The 26,054-nt window shown below is 36.1% G+C and overlaps 1 protein-coding gene across 1 annotated transcript in view; it reads left to right on the top strand.

Moving 5' to 3' along the window:
- The window catches only part of LOC118736817, a 211,066-nt gene that overhangs the window by 130,203 nt on the left and 54,809 nt on the right, over window positions 1–26,054 (top strand). Inside the window, exon 5 of the mRNA XM_036466869.1 lies at window positions 15,315–15,657. Within this exon, the coding sequence (XP_036322762.1) occupies window positions 15,315–15,657 (343 nt within the window). The remainder of the gene's footprint in view (window positions 1–15,314; window positions 15,658–26,054) is intronic.

Raw genomic sequence — 26,054 nt, 5'->3', positions numbered from 1 at the left:
TGACTTGAGTTAGGATATGTATTGCAGTAATAGTAGATTTGCCTGCCTGATATCCGTGTTTACTCTCACATAGAGGCTTATTCTTGAGAAAGTTGACCATTATGTTAAAACTAATGAGCTCTTCTAATGTTTTTATTAGAAAGGGGCGGAGTATAAAGTCCACTTTGACTTCACTCCATGTTGATGGTATGTGAGCAAGTAAAAGACTTTCTCTCAGAAATCTAAATGGTGACACGATCTCTGTTGCAGCAGGCATGGGTAAATACCACGTATATCAAGGATTAATGATGCACTAAAGATTTAAATGGCCCTCGATGTCTTTTCCATACTAACGTTTCTTCCTGCTAGGCCTCTTGTCATACCGTTTGCGCACACACCATTTACCGTGTTAGCTGTAGGACTTGTGCCTTGGAGAATATATCCCGGGAAATGAGTTTCTAACAGAAGGCTGCTGGTTTCTTCCGGGATGGCAGTGTAGGTACCATCTGGTCTGTTCAGAGTGAATAGGATATTCAGATGGTCCAGTTTAAGTGCTCACGCCGCGTAGTCGTTTTGGACTTTCTGAGCTCACAGTTATAAGCGGTTAGGGCTGACGTCTAGGCGGTCCAGTCGCCTGTTAACTTAGCCCTAATGAAGAGTTTTCTGGCTTTTTTCCTAAGTTTTCCAAGAGAATCGTTCCACCAAGGAACATTCCTTTGAGACTTCTTGGTTCTCAGTGAGCAGCTCTCTTCAAAGGCTTGTTTAAGGATGTCCTTGAAAGAGGACAGTGGAAAGACACCGCCATTCGCTTTTCAATCAATATAAGATTATCAGAATCCGTTGAAAACTGTCTAATTTATGAGCAGAGTTTTGACACAACATCCAGATTTTTTTACGATTTTGGGGCATAAATTATTTTTCAAACCTGTTCTACCACCTCTACTACACGACATGAAAAGTGGCCGCGCCCTTTTTTGTAATTTTGTGTTACCCATTCAAACCATTCATACAGTCAATTTGTACCTTTGTAAATAAACTCAAATCACAAGTTGAGTTAAAATTTAAATTGAATTGAAACTATATAAATTTCTTTGTGCAAGTATTTAAGAAATCCAACAAATTTTAACCAAAACGCTCTACAATAAAGTGCAAACTTCAAGTATCCGTAGACTTTTGCCATTTGTTTTTAAGAAAATTCCTAGAATTAATAACAAAAATTTTCCAAAAACAGCAGGCCTTTAAACTTACAATTCATTGCACTAAAACTGAATACCCAAAATTTTCAAAAACTCTTGATTAAAATAAATAAGAAACACTAAACAAACAAAAGAAAATTAGTGAAAATTGTCAAAATATCGCGCTCCCATTATTTTGTGGACAACTTTATATATTCTTTTATAACTTCGATTGTTTGCTATAGCAATCTGATTCAGGGACGCTAATTGGATAAAAAATGTGGTCGGCTTTATTCGGAGGTTCTAAACGTTCTTGCACCTTTGTGTTGGATTGTCAAAATGGTATTTGTTTTCTTCGAACCGGGGTCTCGGTTCGGTTCAACGGTTCAGGAATTAAAAAAAAAAACTATGTATATATATTTGTGTTGTTTTTGTTCAGTAACAACCAAAAGAATATATCTAGGGCTTTCTTTATCAAAATCGACCTTGGACTTAACTGTATTTATGTTACTGTTGACCTTGTATATCTCATGTCAGAAGAACTAACTATTCAATTTGAAAATTAAGATTGCAACCAGTTTTAACAATTAAGTTTTACATGGATTCTAACATCAGAAGAACTTGGACGGGAGCTTTACATTATACGACATTTTTCTTTATTACCTTTTTTTTACTTTGAACTTTTTATTTATAAAAAGCAAATAGTCTGGGTACAATATAGGTCTTGTATCATTCACAAGCTTGAATATTATAATTTCTTCCACAAACAAGTCCTTTATGAATTTTTTCTTCAAACACTGTATGAAAAGGTAAGTGCAGTTAAGGTGCACGAAGGCAATCAAGTAAAGGCTTAAAGGTGCTGCCTATGTATTAAACCGTAATTTTTAAATCGCAAACTAGTACAAGAATTTTGTGAATAAGAGTATAACCAACGGGGAAAGTTTAATTTTCGATGTATTCATGGGCTTTCGTGTTTTGTTATTACACGTAAAAGTATTTTTTCCCAATTTTCTCTTTTCTTGATTGGAGTAGCCCACGCACATTCGCTGGCATTTCCTATGTCTGCTCCCCACCTATCACCAATGTAGCCCACTTAAAGCATTCGTGGCTTGTCTTATCATGATTTTACCTTTTGTTTTTATTTAATTTCGTAAATGTTGGTTAACCTTGTTTATGCTGTTGCAATTGCTATTGCTTCTTGCACGAATGTCTTTTCGCAGCCAAGCGTTTGTTGCTCATACGCCCCGTCTTCCGGATGCATACATACTACTACATATGTACGCAGCGGCCATCATAGCCACACCCAACACATAAGTAGTAAATACAGAAAGAGAGCTCTATGTGAAACCAAAAAATTTCCTAGGTATTTTTATGCGAAATTAACGGCAAAGACTTTAGTTTGAAAAAACGGCTACTTTCTACGAATTGCCTCGCTGTTTTAGTGCGTCGTTAAATTGAAGCTTCATGGAAACGAAGTTTCTAGTCTTATTTTGAGTGCACACATACATGTATATACATGTATATGTATACCAGTATTAGCTTTTAGTATTTCGATTTACGATTTCATTTGAAATCTGCAATAGTTGGGGCGGGCCAAAGCCAGTGAACTCTTCGGAATGCAATTTGTTGTGTCACTTGTCACTGTCAATATATCTGTATTATTGATTTAGTTGTGTAGTCGTGAACGAAAATTTTTAACAACAACTTATTAACTATTCGATATAGTTTGGTCGGAATGAATTTTTAATTGCCAGCGTGCGGGAAATGTTTATTACATAATTTTTTGTTAAAAAATTTCGTCCACGACGCGCCGAAATTGCTTAAAAGTTCAATTTTTCATAAAAAAATGATTGAAAAGCAAAAAAAAAAAAATATTTTTGTAACGCAAATAATTTCATTATATAGTTTAATGTTTCTTAAATCTGCACCCAAAAATTTTTTCATTCAAAGAAAAATAAAAATCTCCAAAGCACTGCAAAAATTCTCAATCGTTGATTAAAAAAAAACTATTTGGAATTTTGCAACAAAAATTACACAGTGTACTGTTCTGCTAGAAACCTCAGCGCTGCCTGAATATCATTGAAAAAAAATTAATGTTGGTAAATTCGGTGCCCACTTGAGGAAGCCTTACACCCATTAGCTTAAAAATGTTTGGTAACACTGTTGAAGTTGGAATGTTCTTCATTAACCGTGTAAAGAGAAGAAAAGTTGTATCAGAAAGTTCAATTTTTGGAAATTAAAACTTTTTTCGAAAGTCACTTTACATGGAACGTGTAACTGCTCCTGCAATCCCTTTGGGAAATTCTTGAGTTTGATCAAATTTTCGAAACTAGTTGCACTTGCCATATCTAACAGCTATTTTATAGAATATTTTAAATCATCTTTGTATGTAGCTTTTCAGTCTAATTTATTGCCAGAAAGATTTCGTTTCAATAAAAAACTTAACAAATGATTGTAAAAACAATTAGCGCTGTCAGGTTTTTTATTTTTGGACTACTAGCCTTTGCCAAATTCAATTTATTTTGGTTTTGGTTGGCGATACGCTATTACAATGTGCCCTCACAGTTAAGCAGCTCGCGCCAATGAAATTACTATAATATTTGCATTTTGCAAGTAAGCGAAAAGTAAGACTTTCACAAAAAAGGGGAGGAAATAAAAATACACACAAAAGGTACATACATATATGTATGTATATGTATACACTCGCAATGTTAGATAGAACTATTTATGTAAATGCAACGGTATTTTGAATGTTCTTTTGGTAGCGGAAACTCATAAATATACTTGTAAAATGTTTTTAATGTAATTAACACCCGACCCACAGACTGGAGCAGTGTGAAGCTAAAATGAAAGGAATAGCAATTTTTGCTAGCCTGAAGTTAGTAAAGTAAAACAGAGAGACAAGGGAAGCTGCTGTGGTGGGTATTAGCCGGCAAAAGGTTTGTTCAAACTAGAACTGCACGAACTGGCGTTTTCTTATAACCATTGCATTCTTCTATGCGCATAAGTGGCAACTCATTAAGCTAAGTGCCACCATCAGCGACAATAAGGAGCAGGAGCTTCAGCCATGCTTGACGTGCAGCTATGGGCGAACAATAAAAATTGCAAAAAATGTGTGTGTAGTTGGGTATGTAGTTGTCAAAATGTCACGCCAATTGTACTAAATGAAAGAAGCAAGCGCTTCTTGCTCACCATACAGCCATGGGTTAGCGAGCAACGTCGAGGCAGTGAGTGGGTTAAGATGCTTTGTTGCGCGACAAAGCTGAATTGGAGAAGGCAAATGCCACTTGCGCGAAGCATTGAATACTTGCACTTAATTTCTATTTTTGGTAGCAAATGGAAATTAAACGAAAAACTCGCAAACGAGAGAAGTGTGGCACCAAGACAATAAGATGTACGAAAACCTGGCTTAAGAACACAAATGAAGGGCGACGAAAGAAAAGTACAAAATAGTAGATGCAAGAAGTGAAAGTTGACACCGTTATAGCGTAGTGTATGACTAAGGTGAAAGAGATAAAAAAAGCAAATTTTAGCTTAATTATAGATGAATAACGAATTGTGCTAAGGGCGATAAAAGTCGAAGAAGATGGCTTCGTAAAGCATAAATTGCGAAAAGGCGACCAAGCGCGTCCAGCTATGGTGCTAATAATAATGTTTTTTTTTTATAAAAGGGAATACTGCCCTAGAATGACGATAAGAAGGGAGAGAGCAAAATGTTTTAGCAAACAGCAATTATTTAGCATTTGATCTTGTAAAATAAAATGTCATTTAAAACTTACATAAATAAGAGAAAATAGGTAATTAGTATAAAGGCAGAGCTTTTGCCTATGTATGAAACCTTTAAGCCAGACTTTCATTGAGCTTTAAATGGCAGAAATTTTCCGGAAAAAGTTGGGCATTAAAAATAAACCTATACGTAACATTACACCACTTCGTTTTTGAGTCGCTTTTTTGTGCCCGAGCGTACTTATGCACAAGGGTATATAACTTTGATCACATAACGGAATTTTAAGTATAATTTAAGCATAAAGAAATATGCGATTTTTGATGTAAAATTCGTCTTAATTTTTAGAGCTTTACGAAAACGTTTATGGAAGTGACCGAAGAATAAGGAAAATATTCCCCTACTAGTTTCGAGAGCACCATAAGCTAGCTCAGTGCTCTAATTGACGCCCTTATGTTTGATTAGATATTTACTTGCCCTAATTTAATCGCTTTCTTAATGGCATGAAACACAATACAATGTTCTAAAAGCTTAAATTTACGAGTTTATGTAGAGTACGCTTCGACGCATCCGTGTAAAAGTTCAACGGTAGCTCCCACCAACCACTCAACCCAAAACTGGATATGCGTTAAGAAAGAGCCAATTGATGCCAGACTAAGCACACATTAATACGTCTTATCAGGGATGAAGTCCGAATTCACTCTACAGAGCCACTGAAGTCTTTTTCATTCCCGCATCAAGATTAGGCTTCCACGACAACTTCCTGTATAGAATTAAGCCGAAGTACTTGATTTCATCAGAAAGCTTTAGACGAATTCCTCTGTCTTTTAGTGAACAAACACTCCGAAGAACTATGGATTGGCCCTCATATGCTCATATGTTAAAAAAACTGTTAAAACAAAAAAAAAACGAGAACAAAAAGGACATTGAAGATGCCACAATGCCGAAACCGGTTTATCTGCAAACCAAACTTGACAAGGGATGACGGAAATTCGTTCCAAAATAAATCATCTTACCACCCTGTCGAAAAAATCAACCAACACCAACAAACAAACAAAAACGCTATTTCTCTAAAGTGCCTTTTTTAAGTTGTTACAGTATTTTAATAAGTGAGCGAAATATGTATACTATATTGAATGTATAAAAAAAAGCAAAAAATAAATGTGCGCAAACTGAGAAATGTTAAAATCTGCTTAAGGCAACAAAAACATCATTCAAGCGTATCGAAACCGCTCGCTTTTTTGACATTTCAACATTAAACCTATATCGCGCGTCTTCAAGTATGCAACACTTACGGGGAAGTACATAACTATTGAGACGCAGGAAAGCGCTGTAATAGGCAGCGGAAGTAAACAGTTGTTGACGCACTAGTGAATGCAACGACGAAATTGTGAAGAAAATAACAACAAAAAAGAGCAACCATAGTAAGAAACAATAGAGCGCACAAAATAAAGTGCAAAGCACCAAGAAATATTGTCATGTGAAATGTTGCAGAAATCCGTGCTAAAACTGTAAAAGGAAATAAATAAAAATACAAAGTTTATTGTGTACAAAGAAGCGGACGGCAACATATTCAAACAAAAATGTGTGTGCTAAAACACGCTTCGATGAGTGCTCGAGAGTTAGTGTGTGTGGCACTCTTAAAAAGGCGATGAACCGACACGACGACGGCGACGGCGACGGCAACGATAACAACAACTTAGTACAAAGATGATGAGGAGTTGGAAGTAGCAGAGCGCGTTCGGCAACTTCATTGATTTGGCTCGAATTCAGTGAACCGTTTTCGAAAAGCATATAAACAACTGAAGATACAGTACGTAAAATGGCTAAGAGGAGCAGTGGGAAAATGTTGAGAAAGAGGAAATAAGTAAATAAGTATGACGAGCACTGCAAAGTCGTTGTACCGGAAGCAGCAGCAGCAAAACTCTGATACTTTTTGACGCTTAGAGAATTTTGTAATATTTTGCACTTGGTTTGTTTTCTTCTTATTCTCAAACTTTATGTTTTGCGCTTTATTCCTAACCCATTTTTTTGTATTTTGTGGTCATAAGCCACAGTTTTCTTCACTTATATTTTTCTCAACTGTGAACTTCATCCAATTGCATATTCACACATAATCGTTGAATGAGAAAGTTTGTTGCATTCATTCTACTTCAAACTAATTTTCTGAGTATGTTGCAGGCAATGTAGGTCAGTGTTGACTCATTTGGCTTGCGTTAACTTAGTAGCTTTGGCGATATTGTGTGCGTGTATTTTCGTGTTATTCTTAGGATACAAAACTTACATGTTTTATTTTTGGTATGAAAATCAGCAAATTTAAACTAAATACATAAATATGTGTGTAGAAATGTTACTCTTACATACAAACTAAAATCGGGAAATGAACACATAACACCGAGTTAAAAAGGCCTATCGTACCCAGTATTCTTGCGAGCAAATGCTAGGTAAAAAGTTGGCTCTGCGCACTGATTTTATGCTATTAATGGTGCTGAGCCATCCAATTAATAATGCATACCGTTCCTTGGTTAGGTGAAAAGCCGTAGAGACAATGATAAGAAGGGTGCAATGGTCAGTCTGCATTGCGATTTCCTTTCCTTTAATATTAGCCTAGGTCCCCGTGTTAGTATTCTTCTTCGTGTTCGTGCTCGTCTTCGCATTTTCTTTGTCTACGGATTTGTGCATAAGTTAGCTAAGACTTCTGAAACAGATAGCAACCTACATATAATTAAGAAATAAGCAAATCTTTCATTCCATTCCATTTCATTTGATACCAGTATTTTTAATAATTGCTTTAACTTATTAAATAATTTGAGTTTTCCTTTTTACCAGGTGGCAACCCTCTTTAATATTCTAAATATTCAAACTTAGGATGTCTTAGTTCCTTTGTTTTACGTCGTATTTTAATATTTCATTTAACTTGTGCATATTCTAATTAAATTATAATTTAAAAACAGCTGGCAACCCTATCCAAAACTTTTAAAACGCATATCTTGTTAAACCTTTTGCGGCTGGCACACATATTGCGGTACGTATTTAAATTGTGTGTATAATTCCCTTAATTCAAGTTGAATTTTATTTCCAAAACATATGGCAACCCTTCCAAAATAAAGTTCAGAAAGAACATTTTTGATCCCATGTCAATTTATAGCCACAAATTCATTTGACTTATTAGATAATTTGAGTTTAACTTTTTACACAGGTGGCAACCCTCTTTAATGTTCTAAATGCTCAAACTTAAGATTTCGTGATACTCCTTTGTTTGAAGCCATCGTTTCAATATTTCATATAATTTAATTCAATTCGACTTTTCAAACAGATGGCAATCCTGTTTAAATTATTTTTAAACCAAAATCTCATAAAAACTTTTTTCGTCTGACACTTGTTTTGTGATACATATTTAAATTAACTAATACTCTTAATTCAAATTGAATTTAATTATAAAATCAGGTGGCAACCCCCCTAAATGCAGTTTGGAAATAAAGTTTCTTCAAAACAATTTCGATTTATATTCATACTGAAGTAATTTATTTAACATATTGCTTATATTGAACCTAACTTTGTAACAGGGTGGCAATCATCAGCAAAATATTTTCAAACCATAAGCTCTACTTTTATTTAAGTCGAACTTGCTTTTTGAGACAGGTAGCAACGCGTCTACATATAATTAGGGAATAAGTGTAATAATTTATTTAATTTAAAAGTAGTTTGATTTAAATTTTTTTATCAGGTGGCTGCTCTTTTCGAAAAAATAAGAAGTTATTGCACATTCACAGGCCGAGCCCTTTAATTTGATAACTCATTTTGTAAAATCTAATGAACGGTGCAGATGTGATATGACGAAAAATTTTCACGCATTATGTGTTCGTATGTACATACATATTTACATAGATTACTAAAAGAAAAACAGATCCAAATTAGTTGCGATGAACATATGTACATATGTATGTATTTGAATACATACGCTGCGATTAGGTTATAAATATTGCGCCATCTGTTACTCAAAGGCCGAAATACCTGCACACATACTCTTCATCTCTTTCTCTCACTTCTAGCGCAACCACGTGTTTACAAAATGATGACAAAGTGATTTTGTATGGAAAATCATTTATGCCTATATATTTGAATAAAATGCTGTGACTGTTTATAATTAATTCAGCTAAGAGTGACTCGTGCCTCATTTTCAAACTGTTTTTATTTTCTGATTTTACTCAAAACTAGTTTAAAAAATAATATCGAGCCCTAACCGCGAAAATAACGTAAGCGACATTTTTTTCAAAAGTTTCTTTTTGATGCAGAAATGCATCTAGATGCTCTAGGAATATTTCTGCATCCAAAAGAAAATTTTGAAAAAAGTGTCGCTTACGTTATTTTGGCGGTTAGGGCTCGATATTATTTTAACCATGGTGCACGTGTACTCTAAAAATTATTCTGCAACAACAATTTATAAAAATAAGTAACAAAAACTTGACCGCATTTCGCACTAAATGACGGTCATTAAAGATACCAGCATTGTTACACTTCACGACTACCACTGCTACTTAAATTCGTATATATTTAGTACTATTACCGTTGTGGCATGCAACCACATTAGCTATCAGCTGCCTCAGCCAGCGACTTCTTGTGGTGATGCCTGCGGTTGGTTGTTGCGCCTTATTCGCAGTTACTTTCCTTGACCCCAATCACATTTGCGCAACGAATGTAACCACTTAACATCGTTATTCTAAGCATTTGTTTTCATATGGTTTTTATTTTATAAGCCTTTTAGAGAATAATTAGCGCTTTAATGAGACTTTTTAGCTTTCGCAAAAAAAAATTAAACGCACATAAAAAGTTGTTCAAGTGCTTCAAAAGCCAGAACTCATATGTAGCGCTATTTAAAATAACATAAAATGTAAATATAATATGTACAAGTGTAGTAGAACTATCTATGTAGATACGCATATTTATGTAAGTATATGTGCAAGTTGAATTTGAAGCCGCAAGAACGGCATAAGAGCTTTAAAAGATTTCTTAAAGTGCTTGCTGTGACTTAAACTTTTTCATTGATTGGCGCCGAAGTGTCATCAGATGGACTGCATCAAGCAAAACTTATTAAATTAGGATACGTAATTAACAATGGTGACAGCCTTTAGAATATTTGGAAAAAAAAATCATAGCATTCAATCCCGTAGTGATAGCTGCCCAGAAGGCATTTCTATTATATTTTGCTTTGTTATCACCGAACAGTATTCCACGCAAAACTTTCCAGTTGTTTGCAGCTATCAGTAAAGTGGTTATTTTACGCAAAAAAAAAATGTGTGTTCTTCTTTTGACTTCTTCTAACCCTCTGGCTGTAACCACCTACGGTAATTCTTTGATTTCAAAGCAAAAATTGTTTTCGTTTTTAATGTTTTCACCAAATAAACTAAGTTTCTACCTTTTCAAAATTGTAACTGTTAGCAGTCAGTTTTCGTGCTGTCGAAGAGGCTTTAAAATCGACAAAGCGATGGTTTTTGTCGGTTCTCCTCTTGCAGGATCTTTTTGGCAGAGAAAACCTGGTTTATGGTCGATTTTTTTGGTCAAAAGCCATTGTGGCCCACAACTTGTTTGGCCTTGCAAACAATACACTCAATAAGACTCCGTGCGCAGCATTTAAGCGTCCGTCGGGCCAGTCATGGTCAGGCGCTGGGATATTGACTGGGGGCTCACGTTCGTCTTTTCCAAAACTTGTAGTGAGTCTGCCATTCAATAGATTCGAAAAGTTTTCGCTTCATAAAATATGTACATTCTTGACATCACTCACCAGATTTCCATGGTTGTTCTTACAGGAGTTCGCCCTGTTCTTGAAACCTTACGTAAGTCGCCTTAAAGTCTGGTAAATTTCCCAGTCGTTTTTTCAGTCGGCCACAGTTTTAAGCCCTTCGCCATTACGTATTTCGGCCTCTGCCTTCTTATTCTAGCAAATATATATCGCTTCTCTCATACCACTTAGCTTCGTGACATTTGCTAGAGACAATCATTTTTCAGACGAAACTGATCAGCCTCAGTCCGCTATCGAACGTTTTGTGGGTAAGGCTGAATTTCCATTCTTTTCAGAGCCTGGCATTCAAATCGGCTATAATGATTTTAATACCGTGACCGGAGCAGCGCCCATAAGTGCGCTCACACTTACCAGAGAGTTTTTCTACACCTCCTTTATACCATTTTTATAGTAGACGACACAAGATCCCGTGCTTTCCTCACCTTGCCCCTCCCAGCGCTTTTCCCACATGACGGTGATGTTAGCCTTAGTCCTCCTGATAACATCAACCATCCGGTCAGCGACACTTTTTTCATGAAGGGTCCGGACATTGCTGGTGCTCTCTTTGAATATTTGTTTTATTTGCGCCAACAAAAAAACGAATCAGCTTGTCGCCAGTTTTTGTGACAATAAAGTTATTGATGTTCAATTATTTTGATGCTATCAGTTACATTAAAGGTCTCCATACATAAATACATTATATGGAAATTCATCAACACACACACTGTACACTTACCTCTTCATCCACTCATCAACAAGTTGATACAGCGAAAAGTGAAACAATATTTATAAAAAAAAATATATAAAATAAGATTTTATTGAAAATCCAATGAGCGACAAATAACCTCAAGCCAAGAAGGTTCGAGGCAAAAAAAAAACCGATTGAAAATGACAAAGAATAGCAACGTCACAAAATACGCTGCACAGCTGGAAATATTCAAGCGCAGCGCATTCTGCGTATAAAACGCCGAGATGAACAATAATGTATTTGCCAGTCGCAGTGTCAGTGTGTCGGTCGGTTTTGTTTGTCGCTCTACATGGCTGCAGGTGTTAACAATGAAGTTTCCGTTTAACGGTGATATTGCAGCAGTGTTTGCATACATACATACACACAAAAAAAATTACTGCATTTCCATACAAAGCTCTTTGCGGAAACTGAAAATCTGCCATTGCATGGGAAAATAATAAAAATCTAACCGTTTGTGGTATTGGAAAAAGGAAATTTATTTTCTTTGTAGGCTTAGTTTTCCGCATTCGCTCGCTTTTCGCAGCTCTTGATGCTTTGAGTGTGTGTGTGTGTGTGTTTGTTTATTTACCTGCTAGGTGGGTTTTAGCTGTTGCTTTCGTGCATTTACCTTATTGCATTTTTACGTTTATTACAGTCGTAAAGGAAATACTGCAGCGCAAATGATGCTCCTTTTAAGATAAACGCAACTGGGTTAAAGCTTTGGAAAATCCTTATATTGCACTTGAATCTGTGCAGCTTTAACTGTAATTGCTTTTCTAATTTCCTTAAGAAAATCCGGCTTAGTTAAAATTTAAATATTACTTGGTTTGAAATATCAATTATTTTAAGGAAAGCCTTTTAAATACATTTACACGAAACTTATAAAATGCAGTGTTCTAAATTCTCTCTTAAATATCTGTTAACTCTGAAGCGCGTTGCAGTTGTTGCCAAACTATTATCCGCGCGCCATTGTTGCAGTTAACCCACTGCATTTTCTCACTCGTAATTGTTTGCGACCACTGATGTGAAAACAAAAATTTCGATATGTGTTGACAGCGGACGTAGCAGTTCGCTGGGTGGACGCATTAAATAAAGTGCAAACCTAAAATATATGGTGAACCAAGCAAAACATATACAAGCAGTGGACAGCAACGTGCACATGCGTTTACTGCGTCGCCTTGAGGTCAAGCCCTAGACCGCGGCTACCGCAACAGACAAGCCAGCAGAACCATGCATGTCAATTCAATGCTACCGCTCAGCAAGCCAACCACTTCCGCACTCTTGTCCGGGTATACATACTTAGTATATACGTATAAATGTATGTACGTATGTACAGGAGCTGTAGCTGAGCACTGTGGCGGCACGGTCGCAAAGCATAGTCAAACTGCATGACGAAGTGCATCCGTTGGGCAGCAACGACGCCTCGCTGACCGGAAGGCAGTTGTGTATTGAATGCATAAAAGGGTCGCTGCTGTTTTTGCATTTATTGTTGCTTGGTGGCAATGTCAGCGATGCCGAAATGTTAACACGTATAAAACCGTACAAAATAACAAAAAATAAAATATGAAAAATATTAAACTGCATACTTACTTGCACATAATGCCAACATTAAGAGACGCGAAAAGGAACGAATGTGCCAACGTTTGGAAAAAAAGCAACAATATTGGTGCAAAAATGAGCTTATTGCCCAGCGGTTAGCAGTTTGGCAGTGTGGTGGCGCTTGTATGCACTCGTGTTCTGAATCCCTTATGTGTGTTCATGTAAAATGTGGAACAACATACATACATACATACATACATAAGTACATACTTATGTACATATATGATGTTGTATACGCTTGTGTACGCAATAACCATGAGACAAATTGGAATTCATAGCCACTTCACTCCTTGCGACACATTTTTGTTTTTCGGTAACCAATTTTCGCCTTTTTTGTTATTCTTTTACTGGTTGTTTGCTTTATTTTTTTTTTAAGCGACAATGGTGGTACATTGCGTATGAGAAACTAGCTATTTTTTGTCCGAGTGTTAAGTAAGAGAGAAAATGATAAAAATATTATGAGATGTCATTGAGGAAAGTTATAAAATGGCATTAGACTTGTAGGCAATATAAGCATAAGCACATTTAAAAAAATATATAATTACACTAGTGAACCCGCACGACGTTAAAACGTCCCAAATTTAATTTCAAAAACTTAAAAGAGTATTCCAATTGGTAGCCAGAGTTATAAGAGATGCGATTGCCATATTTCATCATAACCGTGCAGCCGTTTCTGAGTGAAGAGTAGTCTCGCACAGTGCATGTTTTTATTTTCATCGAATTTCAAATCACCCTATGCCGATGAAAAAAGTTCGTAATTAAAAAAATAAAACTTTATCATGTATCGAGGGCTTATATTCAACACCCTCTATCTTCAATTTTCACAAAAACTACTTTGTGATGTTAGAACTCATATTGGACCTACCTGCCATCATTGCCTTCATTCAAAAATCTTGCTTCTCTCGGTGAAATAAGCTCATCGGAACAAATTGAGGAAGCCGTTGATTGCACTACCGATGCCTGTAATGGGTCTTCTCTGCTTCCTGCCCAATTGTACTTCCGCGAGGAAAGAGCAAGCCATACTGCTGGACCAAAGAAATCGTCGCTCTAAGGAAGGAAGGGGGGAAACTATTTAATTCAAGGCAGCCCTAAATAAATTTAAAAATGCCACCAGGAAAGCCCAAAAGGGACTCCTGGAAGGATTATTGCGATAGTATTGAGGGAAGTCCGACGAACCCGATGTATATTCAGTAACCAAATGGCGGCTGGACGTCATCTCGTGAGGAAATTCGTCAAGTCCTAATGAGCGCGCACTTTCCAGGGTGTACTGCGAGACCTAGCACCGCGTTCATTAACTCTGAGCGATCGTTAGCTTCAGCGAGCTTTATTGATGTAAAGAGAGCCATAAAGTCCTTCCAGCCCCACAAATCTCCAGGCATTGATAATATTTTCCCTGGCGAACTTCGGTCAGCATCTGGCGTTTTATGTCCGATAATTGTCTTAATCTATAAGGCTTGTCTAGAACTTAGTTTTGTACCGAAGGCTGCTATAAAAAAAAATAACACAGGCGTAAGTTGTCACAAGTAAAAACTAATCATATATCATGATCAACAAAAATCATTCAGAAACACTTTCATTCCGTTATCAGTTCTCGTTCCAGGAAACTTAAATTTCTCTTAAAAACTCAAATTGAAATACCTACCCACAAGCAAAAGTCGAAAAGTCCATTACTTGCTCACTTTAGGTGCTATATTTTTAAATTAATTAGCGTCAGCACATACACGCCAAGTGACATTAATCACTGTACTACAATAATTTACAAAGTAAACTGGCCGTCGCCACAAAAAATCGCTTCACTTGATATAGCGAAGCAGTAGAAATAAGCCAAACTACGACAAGCTAAAGGTAAAGCTAAGCTGAATGGAGTTCATTGAGCGCACTTAATCGGTACTTTGTACATACGTCCAAGAACTACCATCGGCGACTAACTACAAAAAAAAAATATGTATGCATGTGTGTAAATTTACACACATACCAGGACCGATTTGCTGAATTATACTCGCACATGCACAACCACATTCACTAAATCTCTTAGCAGCTTAGCGCGGTGTCTGTAATACTATTCACCTACATATATGTAGCTATAGCAAGAGCGCATAAATACATAAATACATACATACAAAAAACGTACATGTACGCCTGTACCTGTGCATATTCACATGCCAAGGACAGCCTATGCGACTATTTGCTCACATTTAGCCATTACATGCGACTATTTAACTACTAACTATTCATTGCTTTATTCTCCATCTGCTTAGCATTACTGTTTATGTTGGTTTTTTTTTCTAATTTTAATTTCACTTCTCTTTCCTTTTTTTGCGCATTTCACAGGTATCAACGGGCGAAACGCAATACATCAGAACGGTTGACAATTTAATAGCGTCGAGACTGAGCCTGAAACTGCAATTGCATGCAGCACATTTTGCTGCCGCCATTAATACCCAGCACTTGATGAATCACCTGAGCGGCAGTCAGGCTGCTATCGGTGTGCCCTATAATACACACAATGGCGGCGGCGGCGGCGGCGGTGGAATTGGAATTGGTGTTGGTGTTGGTGTAGGTGTGGGCAATGGTGGTTTGGTTTTGCGATGCACAGCACAAATTGGTGATTTGTATCAGGAGTACAAGGAAATCGAATTGGGCACACCGCAAAAGGATCCGGTGCCAGCCAGAGGTGAGTGGAGTGCCGAAGAGAGGGCGGGATTATCTATGCCCTTACTACATATTTACTTAGAAGTAATTTGTAAATAAGTAAGTGCCAATATATATAAGTAAGACCGAAATTTAATGCGGCTAGTTGGTTGAAGTAATTTTACGCATTTGCTTTATCGATTGTGCACTTTATTTTAATACAATTCTATAAGTATTCATAGCTGGGAGTTAGTGAATTTTCTGTCTTCCCATCTGCATTAAACACTTTTTTACTGACAAATCGCTGGAGCGCTTATTTTAAAATTCAGCTAGATTCTATTAATGTTTTTTTAATTATTCCAATAGTGGTATTACTTAAAATTTAAAAACAGTTTAACATTTTGCAACTTTGACTAATTTTTCTCTCTCCCGTCACTTTCACTAATCAGTTTGGAGTCGAGTGGCGACAATGCTGTCTGTAGGTTGTGATTGTTTTTCGATGGCATAGGCGCATAGGGTTCTTATCTTGGTCCTAGAATTCCAACTTGATCTAGAAACGGGTAGACCCTCTATCATAACTTGACCGCTTTGGTGGTAAGTACTTTTCCAATTAGAAGACAGCCATATTAGTAATCTAGATTCTAATGCTGGAACCTAGTGCTGTAGAATTCCATGCTTTGGGCCCCATGCGAAAGCGATCTCTTTAAGTCCATTATAGTACATTTTATAGTGGACACTGAGTTTTTGGGAACAGCTCTTTTAAGTTGAAAAGTGATAAAAAATTACCAAGATGTTGAGTGTACGGATATCACAAAAATGCAACACCGTATTTGTGCTGCTACGTGGCGCCGGAGTCGAGACATTTTTAAACCTTCATCCATCCAAGTCTATAAAGTCGACTGTAAAGTTACTTACAGCTTTTTTGACAAAAATCCGATTGAAAATTATGTTCAAATGCTGCAACTAACTTTACTGTCGACTTTATATTGACTATGACTACGGGCCAATCATTTAAATTCTATTTTAGGCTAGTTTAAAAAAGTTAAATTTAATCAAGTAAGGGAACTTCTTATTCTTTTTAAATTGAATCGCTGCATCTTTAAATTATTTTCTACCGACGTCGCAAGCATCGGTCTATCGCGTTTCTTGATTGTCGGTAATATAATCCTTATCTATCCCCAACTCATCAACCAGCTGTGTAAAGGCAGCTTCCGTATTTTAAGTCCGAACATTCCAGATGCATGCCATAAATCATAGTTCTTTGAACGCATGCCCTGGTAATCACCAAGAGAACAGGCTGTATTTTCCTTTTCATTTGAAATTTGTCTTATGTAGAGGCACGATTTCTGAATGCAGGCTAAAAGTGTAAGCCGATAAGTTGTAAGACAGGTTGTAAGCCGGTTGCAGTCGTACTTCATTGCGAAGAGACGCTGCGGACTTCAGTTGGCTCTTAAACCCAATAAAGCTGCCTCTGTTACTGCATCGCGCACATGGCACAGTGGACGGGCTTTTATTGAGCGAGCGCCCAAAAATTCTTCCAGTGGAGTAATTTTTTCTTTTTATACCCGAGCGCACTTGTGCACAAGGGTATATTAATTTTGTTCACATAACGGTTGTTTGTAACAGCCAAAACGAATCGAGATAGATATAGTCAAATGTATACATAAATGATCAGGATGAAAAAAGAAATCGATTAAGCCATGTCTGTCTGTCCGTCCGTCTGTCCGTCTGTCCGTCTGTCCGTGTACACGATAACTCGAGCAAAAATTGAGATATCTCAACGAAATTTGGTATGTAGGTTTCCCTTAATCCAAGGTAGGTTGGTATTGAAAATGGGCGAAATCGGACTTTAACCACGCCCACTTCCCATATAACGGTAATTTCCAGAAATACGAAAACTGCGATATTTTAGTAACTACTGAAGATAATTCACTCAAAATTGATATTTACAATAATTTTTAGACGAAAAATAAGAATATTATAAATTTTTGAAAAATGGGCGTAGCCACGCCCTCTTATGGTTACATGTGTATATCTTGGCAACCGTTGCACCGATTTCTTCCAAACTTGGCACAGTTATTGGCCTTGGTAGAACATACCAAATGGCCGAAAATTTTAAAAATCGCTCAATAACCACGCCTACTTCCCATATAACGGTAATTTTCAGAAATACGAAAACTGCGATATTTTAGTAACTACTGGAGATTATTCACTTAAAATTGATATTTATAATAAGTTTTAGACGAAAAATAAGAATATTATAAATTTTTGGAAAATGGGCGTAGCCACGCCCACTTATGGTTACATGTGTATATCTTGGTAACCGATGCACCAATTTCTTCCAAACTTGGCACAGTTGTTGGCTTTGGTACAGCATAAAAAACCGCCTAAACTTTTTAAAATCGGACAATAACCACGCCCACATCCCATATAACGGTAATTTAGAGAAATACAAAATCTTCGATAAATAATTAAATATTGAAGCTAATTTATTCAAAATTGATGCTTGCAACAATTCTTTACCAAGAAATACGTTTATGGTAAAATTTTAGAAAATGGGCGTGGCACCGCCCACTTATGATCACATATAAGTATATCGGTAACCGTTCTACCAATTTGTACCAAACTCGGTATGGTTATTGTACTTGCCACGTGTAAGCAAAACGTTGAAAATTATTGAAATCGGACTAAAATAACGGCCGATTCTCATATAACGGTATAATTTAAGAAATGCTTTAAACTTCAATATTTCGAAATTGAAGGACGCTAATTAACCCAAAATTGATACACTTCGGCTTACCAACTAGCGGAAGGTTTCGGAAGGGTGAAAAAACATATATTTAATACTTGGGTATTTAATGTTCGGCTCCGCCCGAACTTAGACTTTCTTACTTGTTCTTTTTAATTCCATGTAATTATTTATAACAAGTAATAAAACATAACGTGGTCGTGATTAAGCATCTCCAAAACACCAACCTAGCGGACAAGCCAGCATTATTGAAAAATTCTCTGGCAGTATTTCCATCATTCGATTTGGTGTGGAATCCACCGCTGTTTGGCTTGTCGGCTATCAATCCCATTTTTAATCGAAATTCCGCTTGAATTTTTTTTCCTTTCCATATGCTGGAACGCACCTTGTATGCCGCCTATAAGAAGCAAAACATAAAAGTGTACAAATCAACAACTATGTTGTTTGAGCACATGTGCATACAAAACGAGGTCAAATTTAGTCAAAACAGTTTTTTTTTTGTCTAAGTCACCTGTAGAGATGACAAAAAATTATGGACATGGCAAATAGTTAGCGACCCACGCCTCAGTGAAACGTGTTTACATACTTATATGCCCACAACTATATATACATATATATGTTAAAGTACGCATGCATATATAGTACAAATACATATAGAATCGTATGGACATATGTAAGCATGTGTACACAAATATGTATGAATATATGGGAAAAAAAATTCTTTGCTTTACCGCAACATCAAAGGATTATTTTCTTTTGATTTGCAGGAAAGGTTAAAAAAACGTATTTCTGCCCGCTGTGCTGCATCACAATAAGACTTTGTTAGACTTTTGCGGCGGAAAATTGCGCTTTTCTTTGCCATTTGCGCTGCGGTGGGACGCTTCTGTCCCATTTCGTTATTATTTATATATGTATATTTTTTTAATATTTGTTTGCATACCTTTGGACAGTTATGCACAAATATATAGGCGCTAAATATTAGAAGCCTCAACGGATTAGAAGCTTTGTTAAAGGAATTTGTCTTGCTCCTTAAGTTACATATTATTTCAATTATAGTCTAATATGCTAAAAAAGATCGAACTAGTAACTACTGGAACATATCGAGCCCTAATCGCCAAGATAACGTAAGCGACATTTTTTCAAAATTTTCTTTTTGATGCAGAAATATTCCTAGAGCATCTAGATGCATTTCTGCATCAAAAAGAAAATTTTGAAATAAATGTCGCTTACGTTATTTTGGCAGTTAGGGCTCGATATGTATAGTATATTATTTTACCTTTTTAAACCTTTCAGGCAGGGTATACATAAGCGGATGACCCTTAAATGGTTACTCTTACTCTTACTGTGTAAAAAGTAGGCTAACTTTTGACTTAAGTCCAAAAAATGGCTAAACTAAGTTAAGTTGAGTTGGAGAAACCGACCCTTAAAATTTTAAAATTGCGTTGAAAATTTTTCAGCAAGCTTAATTTCCACTGACTAAAATTGATTTGATAAAGTTTTATCTTTGGGACAGGACAAATTCAAAAGTTACATAAATAACCATGTAAACTTATTTTTTATTGTGTTTCTCACTGACATAAGTACAAATCTCTCAAGCAAAGAGTATTTCTCACCGTGATCTTTTTGTGATTCCTGCTGTGGGTTATTTATCAACCGCTTAAATTTCCAATCCCTAAAGACACTTTCGCGGGAACTTTTATTTTTAAGTGTCTTCGTTTTTTGGTTACTGAAAGACAGAAAAATATAAGCAGACGTACATACATGTGCGAGCATTTATGACACAGAAGAAAGCGCGCACATTTTTAACATGATAAGGTATTTTATTTTATTTTATTTTATCTTATCTTATCTTATTTTATTTTATTTTATTTTATTTTATTTTATTTTATTTTATTTTATTTTATTTTATTTTATTTTATTTTATTCTATTTTATTTTATTTTATTTTATTTTATTTTATTGATCGTTTTTTCGTCCATATATTTATAACAGTATAAGCAGAATTAAATGTTGGTATAGGTTCTATTATAGTTTAGTATATTTTGAGTTTTGAGTTAGTTTTTCTTTTTATTTTTTCCCTCCCAGCGATAAATGTCCGAGACCAAAAGCAACAGAAATTATATACAAATAACCATTTCCCACTGAGCGGGGCAGACATCTACAAAAAATAAATCACCTGTTCTCTGTTGTGGGTTACTTTTTTTCTTAAATAGTAAGAGTCAATTTGGGATACTTTCAAAGTGGAGAGGGTTATTTCCGATCTCTTATATATATAGTGAAAGAAAACGTTGGAATCTTAGGGTGATTATATGATTTCACCTTATGGACCCTCCACCCCCACCGCAACCCCAAACGGCTAAATTTTTTTGGAGTTGTGGCTTCATAAGTAATACTTCTTCTAATCCACCCGTAAATGAATGTGGAAGTCCCTTCTCATGAAACAATCATTAAAAGGAAGAATTATCTGCAATCTTCAATGGGGTAACCCACTGACCGAACTTACGAAATTCACATTTCGCGTCTTATCTAGCTAAATAAATTTTAAAAAAAAGTCTGGAACTAACTGCCAACAAACATAAATGTACGTACATATATTTGTCCCTAAAACCAACGGATTGTCACCTGTTTTGTCTTTTGCATGCAGCTTAATTTAATTTTCTTTTCTTTTAATATACCCAGTTTAAAATTCATTGTAATTTAATTTGTCGTTCTGCGACTGAAGTATGTCACTGGGGGAACTTTGCTGCTTAGAAATCCCCATTTGCTTATTTTATCAGCTTTGACCCGCTCATTGACATTGTTTAGAATGTCTCGCCGCCACGGGCTGTGGCGAATGACCACATTTTAATTTATTTGTTTTCTTTGTGCTTTTTTCTTTGTTCCTTACCCGACTTTCTACATACATACATACATACATACATACATACTTTCTTATTACATTTCAAGTGAACTTGCAGAAGAATATTTCCCCGCGGTACCTTAATTTCAACACAAAATTGTTTCAGAAAATATCATTTTAATGTTGTTTAATTTTCGAGAGTAACTTGCTTGTGGTTATCCAAAAAAAACAAAAAAAAAACAATCAGATGCAAAAAAAATATCCCTGCTGAACAAATGACAAAAATATTTGGCAGCATGGTGCATGGACTGTTTACTTCAAATGATTTGGGTTCGAGGCAAAGTAATTTGGTCATGTCAAGTGCTTTTGACAGTTTTTAGAATTATATATAATTTTTGTGACCAACTGCTAAAAGCTGAGCAAAATATTCTCAGCTAATTTGAGGAGTACTTAGACTCAAATTTAGTGAAGTGGTATTTTACTCGCGATTTAAATTCTAGAATTAGGAATATTATTTTTCTGCTACACACGGGTGCACCGCTCCCACTAGATGGGAAGAAGAAGTGAGGAAGGGCAATCATCTACTTTTCAGGGAAACAATCTCATCAGACAAAGCTTTAGAGGGCAGAGAATGTTCTTTTTTGATTTACTAGAGTCTGACATTTAAGAAATGAACACAAAATGTTCTCACCTTTTTAGAATCGAATACGAAAAGAGAAAGGGACTACCAAAAGGCGACAGATTTTTGAAGAAACGAAGCCGCATAAGTTTCTTTTTCAATAATTTGATTATGAAACTACATTGCAAAACTTTGAAAAACTCGAAACTCCATTGAATGTCACAAAATGAGCATCGCACTCTTACACTTAGCACATAGAAAGCAAACCTTTATCGCTTGCCTTCGAAGAGTCACACACATCTCACAGCCATTGAGACTGCTTTAATCAAAACTGCCTTTCTATCGGTTCTACACGAGAGCGTGCAACATGCAACAATTTCCACAAAATAGTTTTGCAAGCGGCACTGGTCACGCAGCACCCGACACAGCAACAACAACAAGCTGCATTCACTTTAATTTGATTAGTGTCGCATGTTGTGCTCGGTGGCATGCAACTTGGCACAACTTACAAATTTCCCGCAGCGACAAATATAACGCCCCCAAAAATGCGCTTAAACTTCAACTCAGCAATCAGCAATGGAGGCAATGGAAGACAGGCGGCGACAGCTACGTATACACCTATGCACCTAACGGCAAGCAAAAACTGTGGAACTTATGGCAAAGGAAGAGAGAGACTGAAAAGAAAGCCACAGGTCGCTGCCGGCGACGAAAAAGACAAGAAGCGAGCAAACAAACAAGTAAATAAATCAGCATATGGGGTCCGGTAAAACTTCACCGTTGAACCTTTACATACTATATACATACCTACATGCAGACATATGTGTGCTTGCGAAAGTTTTTTTACGCATAAATGTTTGTATGTACATACATACATACATATGTATGTGTGAGAGTGCAAATAGTTTATACATATGTATCTATGTATTTAAATCCACTGGTGGAGCAAACGATGAAATCTAATTCCCAACTAAAATGCATTCATACCCACACACTCTCAGCCCTTCATCTCTTTTCCCTAAGCGCCTTTCAAATTCTGCAGCGCTTTGCGATTTTGTTTGCAGCAAATTGCTCGACAACTCGAACTGTTAGCGCTGCTTTCCGGTTGGAAATGGACACCTGCTCTCATGAAAGCCTGCAATGGAATTTTATCACTTGCCGGTCACTGACTTTTCCAATTTGACGGGCTCCGGGCATGAAAACCTCAGTCGCAATTTACTGATGCAGAGAGCCCGAGTTGAACAGATTGCCTGCGAATTTGTGTCGCAACTTAAGCTTATGAACGGGGCTCTATAATTTTTTTTTTTTTCAAGTGAAAACTTAGTCAGTTTCTCGCGGGAATTAATTACCACATCGAAATAGAGGGTCAGCACTGTATACCATTTTCCTTTTTAACCGACTTCCTTTTTTTTTTTTTTATGTATGTTACCGCATAACTTTGCACCACGTCAACCGATTTGAATAATTTGAATTCGGAAAGGTAGTGTCTCAGAGGTGGTCCCATACTAATTTGGTTTAGATCCGATCGTTTGATCATGAAATATATAGACATATATATATTTTTTTTAAGTCGGTTTTTTTTTGCTAAAAATTACTTGTTTACGTTTCATTTCGGACACATTGTTTAAATTTTTTATTAAGAAATAAACAACCTTTTTGTTGTACAAAATATCTTCCTGTTGAATAATTTTTTTAGTGCTTCTTTGACCGTGTAATGATTGCTCATACATATAACATAATATAACAAAACACAACATAACGTAACATAACATATTATAACATAACATAATATAGCATGGCATAACATGATATAAGACAGCATAACATAATATAACACAACATAACAACAGAAACGTAACACCATAAAATAACTTATCTCATGCATCGGTTTTTTTTCTTTTTCCTGGGGTCAGTTCTCGTTCTTCGTTATTGCGAAGTGATAAAATAACACTTTTACACCGCATTTATTTCGGTGTTAATTTTGTAATTTTTACTTCACTTCACGATAATGCAGAACCCTCTGGTCTCTATCTCATGTCAAACGGGAGGTGATCACGTTTCTTTATTTCAGTATCGAAGTTAATGCATACATTTAGGAGGCGTTTTCGCCCCAACCATGTACATGTATGGCATTTGTATTGGTGTCACTTTTGAATCGATTTTTTTGCTTAATATTAAACTTATTTGCAATTTGATTTACTTCACACATGCACATCAGCATCAAATATCTATCTAATGTAATATAATTCTCTGTACCTTAGGAATATTTGGTTAGCCGTAAAAGGGGGTGTAAAAGGATCGTAAAACGGGTCGATTGGTAACCCTCCCTACATATTTGGTTTTTGTTTAAACTAGAAAATTACCGAGTAACTTTCCATATTCGTACTAGCTATGCGCTAAGTAAACATTACACAAAAAATTATCAACGGTGCAATAACGTCATAATGGCGTTATTTCACTTTCACAGTGATAATTAAGACAATACGCAAAGATATGGCCTTATTTCTCAATGTGAAATAAAATAAGTCATGTGACGTTATTTCCCAAGGCCTTATAACACTGCGTCGTGGTAACAATGGGCGTATTCTATCCTCTCTATTGCCGTCAGTGGCCGTGATAGTCCTTTATTGTTTCACTTTTTACCTCATTGCACCAGCTGAGGCATTGTTATGGGCCGGCAGGTTCATTCCACAAACATGCCTACTCATTAAGTAGCTGCTGGTGAGGTTAGGATTGCGGTCACTTGTCGAATTAAAAAAACATTCTAGACGACTGAATGGGCCAAACCATTTCTTGCTGCTGTTGGGCGAAATTGGTAAGGTTGTCCTACAAGTATATTCTGACCACGTCACTTTCTTTATCGAAGAACAGGTACGCCAAGTAGGCAAGTTCCTGTCCCCACAAGTTTGTCTTCCTTGCAATTAACCTTACCTGTATATCCTTACATGACTTGGTGCCCATACCAAATATGTGTGCTAATTTTTTGATGGCCACCATCGACGAGGTTCCACAGCAGTTCAGTAATCTTATTACTAGTTGATTGGCTATAAGAGTAGATAGTTGCTAAAAAAATAAGATAAGCCAAAGTGCAGTGTATTTCATTTTATATTAGATTTAGAATTTTAGTTTTCCTTATAAAGTGAAGCGAACTATTTTTGCATGCTTAGCATTCAGTATGCCTTTTTTTACCAGAGTTCCGGAATACTTAACGCGCTTTGCAACAGTTCGTGTGAATGTTCACCAGTTGAGTGAGCAAAGGCGTGGCAGACTATGCCATATAGGCACTCAAGTTAGGTGTTCACCATTTAATGTAAGATCTAAGAGAGTACTTCGTCAGAGAATGCACTTTTCAGAATTAATTACTCTTTTATTTAACAGAAGATCGACCAAACCCACCAAAGGTCGATGCAGCCCAACATGGGGCTGTGGCTTTGCGATCGCTTAAAGTTTGACGCTGATATATTTAAGCTCTTTTGGTATCTTGAACAGCACCTAGTGTTTGTTGGTTATAAGCCAAAACTTGTTCGATACCGGTAACAATTTGGTGGAGTGCGGTAATCTCAAATGTTGCTTTAGTATATTCGAGTTGGCAGTCAGACAGCTTCCTTGTATTTATCTTTAGTCGAATAAATGTATCCAGCATCCCTACACGGATTTTTCAAAAGAAAGATGGCAGAATTTTCGTGCGAAAGGCGTTAGGGTATACATTCTAAAAAATTTGTTGTTTAAATTTGCGCATATTAATGAATACAAATTTACCCACCGTGCTAATTAAATTAAACACTTCTTGTATACTTTTACTTATCCTTTGTGTGGCGTAGAACAAATTTCAAATTTGTTTTTTGACTTCTAAACATTCATGTTCACAATTTCACAGTTTACACATAAAATGTTTAAAGTTTCATCTAAAAAATTTTTGTTTAAATTTACGCATATAAAGTCAGGTAGCCAGTTTCCTCTCCTAAAGTGTGCAAAATTAAATACTGTCTGCTTACTTTTACATACCAAATTTTATTTTTTATTTTTACTTCCAAAATTTTTGTAATTTTTAACATTTTATGTGTATATTTTAAACAACTCATGTTCAAAATCGAATCTCTTGAACATCTTGTGCATATATTTTCACAGATTCTGGTGGAAAAATAAACACTTTTCAGTAGTAGTTTTACATGCACTTTTTAGAGTGTAGCAGGCTTTCTAGTAATACTTCAGCAGTGTCTTCTTTGTGTTTTTTTTT

The sequence above is a fragment of the Rhagoletis pomonella genome, unplaced genomic scaffold (genome assembly GCF_013731165.1).
Source record: "Rhagoletis pomonella isolate Grant_MI unplaced genomic scaffold, Rhpom_1.0 Rhpom_scaffold_00004, whole genome shotgun sequence".
Lineage (NCBI taxonomy): Eukaryota > Metazoa > Arthropoda > Insecta > Diptera > Tephritidae > Rhagoletis > Rhagoletis pomonella.
Note: the sequence above shows the minus strand (reverse complement) of the source record. Positions and strands in the feature narration are given on the sequence as shown.